The sequence below is a fragment of the Dendrobium catenatum genome, unplaced genomic scaffold (assembly GCF_001605985.2).
Source record: "Dendrobium catenatum unplaced genomic scaffold, ASM160598v2 fragScaff_scaffold_387, whole genome shotgun sequence".
NCBI lineage: Eukaryota > Viridiplantae > Streptophyta > Magnoliopsida > Asparagales > Orchidaceae > Dendrobium > Dendrobium catenatum.
In genome coordinates, this window is record NW_021318849.1 from 882,684 (window position 1) to 892,025 (window position 9,342).

The following is a 9,342-nucleotide window of genomic DNA, read 5'->3' on the forward strand; positions in this document are numbered from 1 at the left end:
ATTGCCTATAGATTGAGATGGCAATGACGCCACTTGATAGTGGAGGACCCACCCTACAAGTAAGTACAAACATCAACTCACCTGAGATTGGTGAAAGGTGGGTATAATGTTGGCTACAATGGGTCTTCTACAAATATTTCTAAGAGGGCGTAGTGGATACAATGGTTCCCTGCAAATGAATACTTGTGAATAACAGTGGATACTTCGTAAGCACAACGAACCACTGTGGGCACAAGTACATATATCACCTACGACAACGGTGATTAAGATCTTCAAATATGTCGGGTATGAGGGCAACTCGATGTACGAAAAAGGAAACCCCCGGCAAAAAGAAAGAGATGTTTGAACAAATTAGAACTAAACTTCCTGGTGTTTCAAAGTTTCTTGTTGGTCCTATCCTTAAGAAGAAAATAGCTCGGGTATCTACAAACATCGGAAATAACAAGTCTACTACACTAAAGAGCCTAAAAAGAGTCCATTTCAAGGTAATGGCCACGAATTTCAAGAAAGAACCTCCCCGATGAATGAGAAAGGGGAGTCAACATCAAGATGATAAGATGCCTCGTGACTTCCAGATAATATCGCCACCGGATCCGCAACACTCATATTAGAGGACAGAAGGCGTGTATAAGCTCTCAAATGAAATGTTGTGCATTCAACGACAATTATCCGCACAACCAGAATATGACAAAATACCCCTGCATGCGCACTATAAATTGTATACACATAGGTACACTAAAGGGGAAAATACAACATCGACTCATATGGGCCCCGGCGAGCGTGTTATTGGTACACACGTGACGTCTAGGGATGCTGCACAGATCAATAAGTGAATTCAAGTTCGAACCCGATCCTTCTATACGGATCAATAGGAGTCGACAGGTTTCGAACCTTCAAACGAATACCCGGTTGTGATGACCAGTGTATTTGTTTCAATACATTCATATTAGGCCTTCAAGGCCTATAATCAAGAGAATTCATTAACAAAGGCACGAAGCTTACGAAATCCTATCTCCTAAGCAAGTAAATGGGAGTAGACAAGGTTCAAACCATTGGATTAATATACGGTCAAGAAGTTTACCGGAATATTTATTTTATATATTCATATCAGACATTCAAGGCTTTTGACAAAGAAAATTCACAAACAAGGGCATAAAGCCTACGAAACCCGATCCCCTATCGGCAAGTTGATAAAGTCGACATGGTTCAATCAATAAAGAGAAATAAAAATGCCCCTAAAATACCTTGATGATGGGCGTGTTGAATGAAGAGCTTAACTGGAAGGGTTCACAAACAATTTCAAACGCCTTTCCAGCTCTACCAAAATCCAAAAGTCCAAAAAATTTCAAAATCATTCTAAAATCTAAATATTTAAAATTGAAATTTAATCATCAACCACTTAAAGCAAAACCCATCCACCCTCCGTAACAATTTGCCGAGGTGGACAAATTTGAAATATAACTTCAGCTCACATAGAGCTAATACATAGTCAAAAATATTACTGGGATCCATTCTCAAATAATCTCCTACCAGTAAAGACGTGGTACGTGTCCTCTAACGGCGATTTTTTACCAAATGGCACCGCAGGATAAACGGTTATAACCCGGGGTCTTATCGAACCGAGTGGTTTTATCGCCAAATGGCACCACAAAATACCGGTTATGACCAGAGCCAATACGCTCCTAAATGACATCAAATCCTTGAGATATGAATCAATAGGATATGATCGATAGGGCACAAAGCCCTCTGTCAGCTAAGGTGGATTTAAATTTGTCCCCTTAGAAAAACATTCACCCTAGGTCTATAAGGTACCCTTGGACGAAGCAACCCATGGCTGCCAACATGGATTTTCCAGCTCCACCAAAATCCAAAAGTCCAAAAAAATTCAAAATCATTCTAAAATCTAAATATTTAAAATTGAAATTCAATCATCAACCACTTAAAGCAAAATTCATCCACCCTCCGCAACAATTTGCCGAGGTGGACAAATCTTAAATATAACTTTAGCTCACATAGAGCTAATGCCTAGTCGAAAATATCACTGAGATCCATTCTCAAATAATTTCATACTAGTAAGGACGTGGTACGTGTCCTCTAACCGGCGATTTTTCCATCAAATGGCACCACAGGATAAACGGTTATAATCTGGGGTCCTCTGAACCGAGTGGTTTTGTCGCCAAATGACACCACAAAATACCAGTTATGACCAGAGCCAATACGCTCCTTAATGGCATCAAATCCTTGAGATATGAATCAATATGATATGATCGATAGGGCACAAAGTCCTCTGTTGCTAAGGTGGATTTAAATTTGTCCCTTTAGACAAACATTCACCCTAGGTCTACAAGGTACCCTTGGACGAAGTAACCCATGGCTGCCGACAAGGATCCTTTTGTCAGGTTGGGTCGACTACCTCCTCTGACTAAGTAAATTAGAGACCACGATGGCCTAGGGTGACGGATCCATCATCCATTCCCCCACCTTCCGCTTTAAATGTAATATGGTAAAATTTCTGTTTTAAATATCAAACTTCTCAAATATTTCAAATTAAATTCCTAAACTTCCAAACATTTCAAATATCAATACACAATTTCCAATATCTGTCTATGCTGCTACGCCTGATACTACATATCTACGGATATAACATATCTGATTGACGATTAGTCTTAATCGAAAGTTCTCTCTTGAGACCGGGAGTGGTAATTAACTATAGGGGCTTGTGCTTATAGGAAACCAGAACTCATATCATAAAGCCCTCGCAAAATGAGGGCGAAATCTCTGGGTAGTGTCTTATCTACAAACCCATTAAGCTTCTAAAATTTATCCCGGAACTTATTCCGTTAAACTCCCTCGCCAAAAGAACAAAGCAAAAAACAGTCGGGTAGAGGCCAGGGCCGAATTTTTGGAGTCCACAGATTTCTAGCGACTCCGTTGGGGAATGGTTTATCTTTCCATCTCTTGTTAGTCACTTATAAGTTATAGTAACAAGCAAATCTATATGGGCTAAAATTTTAGAATTTCATGAAAACTCAATCTTTTAAATAAGATTCATTGGAAATTCAATGAGCAAGATTTAATTCTTAACTTTCTTTCTTTTATTATTTGTTCTACGTTATTTCTGTATTTTGAAAGCGTGGGGTGACATATTAAATTTTGATTACTAGCCCCTGGCTTTCATTTGTGCAGAATGGAAATGCAGGACAGCCCGATGACCATCCAATCAATGTTTAAAATTGCTTATTCGGGTATTGAGGCGTTTTTCATTCGTGAGGCGAGGCGTAAGCCTCAAGGCGTTTTGAGGCGTGAGTCTCAAAATCAAAAGATTGCGTAAACATAAAATGATAAATTTTTTATATACTAATGAGTGAATAATATAAAACATAAAAAAGCATAACATATGAAATGAAATCAAAATATCTCAATAATAAGACAACATGGAATATAATTCAACTCAAAATTTTATCTTTCCCAAATTCCAGTATTCGTTTCATTAATATATAATTTCAATTTCCAAAAATAAATTGTAATGATATATCACATAAGAACCCATAAGTCATCAGCACTGTCATCACTAAGAGGTTTTTCATTTGAATCATCATTATGGTGAATTGCTCTCTCCTCTTCCTCCTCATGCCAGTGAGGCGAGGCGTGCTTCAACCAAGTTGAGGCGTAAGCCTCTTAAAAAAAACTCAATGTGTAAGCCTCAAGTGTTTTTTTACTAGAATTGCGCAAAGGCAGGCCTCAAGGCGAGCCTCATATTGCGTAATTTTAAACCATGCATCCAATTGGGACGAGGAGCTAGGATTCAACTAGTGAATGCTGTTATTGAAACTGAAAATACTGGAGCCACTATCCACTTTGGTGGGCTTGAATTCTCAGTAGCTACTGTAAAGGTTGTAGCTGTTCCTGTGTACGGTGTAAACTCTGAAGAATTTTCTTGAAGGTCCCATTCTGCAAGGACCACTGTACAACGTGTGCATCTATCAGCGCCACGAACTATTGACAGGGATGTTACTCAAGGAAGAGTTTCTATCTTTGAAAGATTATCCAATCTAAGACCCTTACTGCAAAGAGTGTTGTTGATGGAAGAAAGATTTCTATGGTGACTGCCAACACCACTACTCTACCCATAAAGCTTATTGAATCTGGGAAATATGATACTGAGGCCTCCTTATTTGGATGAAGGCTCAACAGAAGGTAAAGGAGGAAGAGAAATGCGGAACTATGTGCCAATCCATCCCTCCAACCTGCCAGCACAAGAACCAGAGATCTATATCCCCACCCAGAACAAGTTTATTAACCTGAAGTTGGTAAAAAGAAATAGCTCTTCTGGTGAGCTTAAACAATTCTTCTGGGAGCGTCGACCCGAAGCCCCGACCCCTTAAAAACAAGAGAGCCCGAATGCTTGTCTGCCCGAGTTCATAGAGTTCTGAAGGTAGTCAAGGAGAAGGGCCTAATGAAAAATTAGTTTCAAAGGCCACTGATTGTTGAGGCCCGAAGAACCCCTCCAAGGGAAAGGCTTTCATCTGTTGTGATAGCCGAACGAATAGTATACCAACGACAAGCTCCGCAGGAAGCACATCGGGGTGTGACACTTGGACCACGTGTCCAAGGATCCACCGCCGAAAGGGCCCAGTCGAAAGGCAAACAAGTTTGAAGGCCGAAGCCTCGAAAAGAAAAGATGACTAAAGAAAGGACCAGTTCGGGTGTGACATCCGGAACAGTCTCCCGGAGATCCGCCCCTGCTAACAGAACTCGTCAGAGATGAGTCTAAAAGAAGGCCCATAATGATGGTAATAGCGATGGTCGACATCCTGGAGAGTCTTACATGAGATCCCGTCATTCACCTGCTTCAGCTAGAGAAGAAGTTCATTTCGATTGTAGTCCGCTGATCGAAGAAGTAATCATTCCAAGCCAAGAACCTGAAATTTAGTGGCGACACCGCTCAGAAATTCAGGTACAAGAAGGTGAAAAATATTATGGTGATGAAAATACTAGAGGTGATTTGTTTGGTCAGCCACATCGACGTTGAGGATGATGATGGTGATGAAGATGACCAACAATCACAGCCAAGTGTACGTGTTTATCGACATCGCCATAGGGCTCGATCTATTGCCATCCGAAGTGCTCGCTTCTCAGAAGGAGAAGAAAAAGAAGAGGTCGGAGAAAACCCCTTCGCTGGCGAAGACATTACGCTCACTGAAATGAGAAATCAGATGAGGCGACATATGCGAAATAAAGATAGAGAAATCTCTTAGTTAAATTATAAAATGGCTGAGACGATGACTCATATGACTGCGATGATGGAGATGATGTAGAAAGCCACTTCTGTGGGTTATGCGCCGGCTCAACACATCAATCAAGCTGCGAACAGTGCACCAGTAAACCCTCCAAGTCTCCAAGCACCGCAAGCCTCAAGAGTGAAAGGTATGCCTGAAGGTGGCAAGGAGACTGATGACTCAACCCGCCAGCATATCCGCAAAATGTGGCGAGCGCCTCTGAGCTTGTAACCGCTTCGCAGTTGGAAGGTTTAATCAGTGAAAAGATTAAGGCCATCATAGCTGCTGAGCAGGCAGAGAAGTTGGTAGGAAAATGTAGCCTTTACCCAGCAGAATACGATCAGGTGCCGTATCCAATGGGATATTCTGTGCCAAAATTCAATATTTTTTATGGCAATAAGAATCCCAGACAGCACCTCGCGCAATTTATAGCTACCTGCGGGAACACCAGAGGCAATGATGCTTTGTTATTTCGGCAATTTGTGAGCAGCTTGAGTGGAACTGCTTTCGAATGGTATGCTGAACTGCTGAATGTTTCTCTAAAGACATTCGCAGAATTAGAGGCATTATTCGTGAAAAGGTTTGCCAGTGCAACGGAGAAAACTACTATCGCTGACCTCGCTCTAGATAAAATGAGAAATGATGAGTGAGTGACGAGGTATATAACACACTGGCGCAATCTTAGCATGAAGTGCGAATAGCAACTGTAAGAAGAACATACAGTTCAATTGTTGATGGGGAATAATGATGATAAAATGCAACCCTTCTTATTTATGTCTTCAATCACTATCTTCCAAGATTTTCTGGATAGGGTGACGAAGTTTAAAAAGTTGAATTTGTCAAAATCTGAAAGCCTCCCTGACATACCCAAAAAGCCAAAGTACATGATGTCAGGAAGAATGAGGTCTACTTTACATCAGGTACAAGAAGGTGTATAATGTGGATAAAGGAAAGCAGCCAATGTAATACGAAGAAAAATCAAAACTGGCTTACAATCCAAATCCTCAACCAAAACTGGTTCTTGGAGGAAATGATAAGTCTCGAGCCTTTCCCGGTAGAGGAGAGCGCTAGAGGCAAATCACGGGAGCTGATGCTAGAACGTTCCCCTCCCTGAAGGAAAAAATGAACAAAGAATATTCATTTAAGAGGGATAGTATCGCTAAATTGTTTCGACAAGCACTCAAAGCCGATCTAGAATTGCCAGAATGCAAAAGACCTGAAGAGTCCAAACACAGTGGTGACTCAAACTGCTGCCCGTATCATCGGGTAATTAGCCATCCAATTGAAGATTGCTATGTATTCAAAGATTGGCTAGAGAAGAAAAATAAAATGGGAGAATTAACATTATCAGATAATGTGTTAGTTCGTCCTAAAAAGGAATATACTCGGTAGTCACGTCCTCTTCCATGCTCCTGCCTAAAAAACAACAATATAAAAACATATTCAAGAGGAGCAATGGTAAACCGTAGTTTCCAAAAAGATAACGAAAATGCTGAAACAGTTAGGAGTTCCAGGTGTCAAATGGAAGTCTCCTACTGAACCAGTATTGAATTTAAAGTGGTTGCCTGTGCTACGTGCATTTACTCCCAAACAACAACCTGGCCAAGTTAGCTCATTAAAGTCTGGAAAATCAAAATCAAAGGGCGTTAAGAAGAAAGAAAACTTGAAGAAGTCTATGGAGAAGAAGACGGCTGCTCAAAAGGCCATTGATAGTTTGGGTGAATATTACCAGACTACTAGGTGGCCTATTATGTTCGGTGAATTCATGAAAGAGCTCAAAATAGGTGAAATAGAGGAAGAAGTTGAAAATGAATCTCTTCCTACAGAGACATGTCTAGTTATCTCGGTGACATCAAAGATAACAGACAGGAAGAAATACGCTGAGGAAGAGGCCCCTGATTTCTATCTAATGGTGTCATCAATTAAATACAATTCCGACGAAGATCTATGTTTTCCAAATGATGAGGAATCAGATCCAAGCATAACTTCTCAAATGGAGCAGGTGAAACTGGGGGACGATTCTGAATTTATATGTGAATCTCCAAACGTGAAATGGCTGACTCCGAGGAGAATCAGACGAGGTGGCCAGGTGCAGTTGAGAAGTGGTAAGGTATTGCCACCTCCACCAAAGAAAGGGTTTCCTAATAAAGATAAGAGAAAAGAGATATTTATTAATGAAGATATTATCCCCGAAGACTCCAAGAAGAAAGAGACTTCAACCAAGGGGATAGATTACAATATCTTATCCTACTTGAGGAAGATTCCAGCACAACTCAACATATATGATGCCTTACTGATGTCTAAAGTCCTCCGGGAGACTTTGATTCAAGCTCTCAAGGACCCAGAAAGATATGAGGCGTATTTTGCTAAACGCAACTTGACTGAGGTATTGCAAACTCGAAATGAGCCAATAATCACCTTTGCTGAGGATGATATGATGCTTGGAACAGCAGATCACAATCGCCCACTGAATGTTACAGCAGAGAGCGATGGTATGATAATCAGTCGGATTTTGATCGATCCCGCATCTTCCGTAAATCTCATGAGCCTGAAGGCATTGAGATCATTGTGCTTCGATGTGGAACATCTTGGGCAAGATAAGTTGATAGTACACGGCTTCAACGAGAAAGGGAAGGAAACCCTTAGATCATTTTCCCTCCCTCTTGTATTTGGGAAACTTCACACAGAAGCTAAATTTCATGTAATTGATGCGGACACTTCATTCAAGGCGCTACTGGGTCGCTCCTGGCTGCATGAATATGGCGTTGTCCCTTTAACATTACATCAGTGTATGAAGTATCTCAGGGAAGGAGAAGAATTCAGAATCTCTGGTAACATTCAGCCCTTTGCAGTCCATAAAGTAACAATATATGAAGATGTCAGGTACTTCATGCCAAAAAAACAAAAGCCTTCGTGCTCCCTTGAGGCTAAGGCATTAAATTTAAAGACTGCGAAGAAGCGCAAACAAGAACCTGAGAAGAAGCGTGCAGGGAGAAAGAAGGCAACGCCGACTCTTCCCAAAGCATCGACCATTCCAAAAGAAAGTAAATACATACCTCACCTCAGGAGTGACACAGATGAAAGTGATGCCACCCCTACAAAATCCCGAAAAGTTGGCCAGTCTGCGTCCAAATGGAGTAGGGAGGTTGAATACTCAAATGATAATTATGACTACGACTCTATCTACATGAACACGGTGCAGGGCGTATTCTACAGAAGGATAGATAGCCTATCAATCTCAGATAGCGTACTCGTAGTCACACGTATTATCTTACAACACTTTAAAGAAATCATTCCGTGCGAGTTGCATAATATTGAAGAGCTCTCCACTTTTTACCTGCCTCCTCTAAAGAAGGGGGCGACACCTGGAAATATATTGTATTCTACAGGAATGCGCGAAGAAGAGAATTATGACTGGTGTTGTATGCACATCAATTCTGAAGAGTTATTTCCTATGAGGCAACCTAGGTTTAATACCAAAGGTATTCAAAGATTGCTATGAAAACAGATCAATGTTCCTACCACTAAACGACAACTACGTACATGCATGGGCCTCTAGTATGGAAGGAATCCGCGTCCACTATGACAGATTCATCAAGCGAAAATACCTCCGGAAGAAGACTTGTCGAGCAATCACTTGTGGAGAAATCAAATCCGATGAGGATGATGAGATATATGAAGCTAATACTTATGATGATCAACCCGTAGAAGCCAAGCCTGCACCAGAAGAACTGATAGACGGTGGACAGGCTACTACGATGGATGAACTAAAAGAAGTCAACTTGGGAACTGAGGAAGACCATCGCCCAACCTTCATTAGCTCTCTTCTACGAGAAGTTCAAGTAAAAGAAATAAAAGAACTTCTCTGTGAATTTATGGACTGCTTTGCCAGGACATGTTGAGATGCCTGGCTCATTTCCTGATGTAGCGGTTCACAGATTAGCCATTAAACTAGTTGCAACACCCATCAAGCAAGCTCCAAGGAGAATGAGATTGGAGATTGAGGAGCAGGTGATTGTAGAAACAAAGAAGCTTATTGATGCAGGCTTTATTTGTGAAGAAA

General features: G+C 41.0%; 1 protein-coding gene across 1 annotated transcript in view; it reads left to right on the forward strand.

Annotated features, from left to right (window-relative positions):
• The window catches only part of LOC110096864, a 31,139-nt gene extending 27,908 nt beyond the window's left edge, over positions 1-3,231 (forward strand). The window contains exon 5 of the mRNA XM_028693913.1: positions 3,187-3,231. Within this exon, the coding sequence (XP_028549746.1) occupies positions 3,187-3,231 (45 nt within the window). The remainder of the gene's footprint in view (positions 1-3,186) is intronic.
• The last annotated feature ends 6,111 nt before the right edge of the window (positions 3,232-9,342 follow it).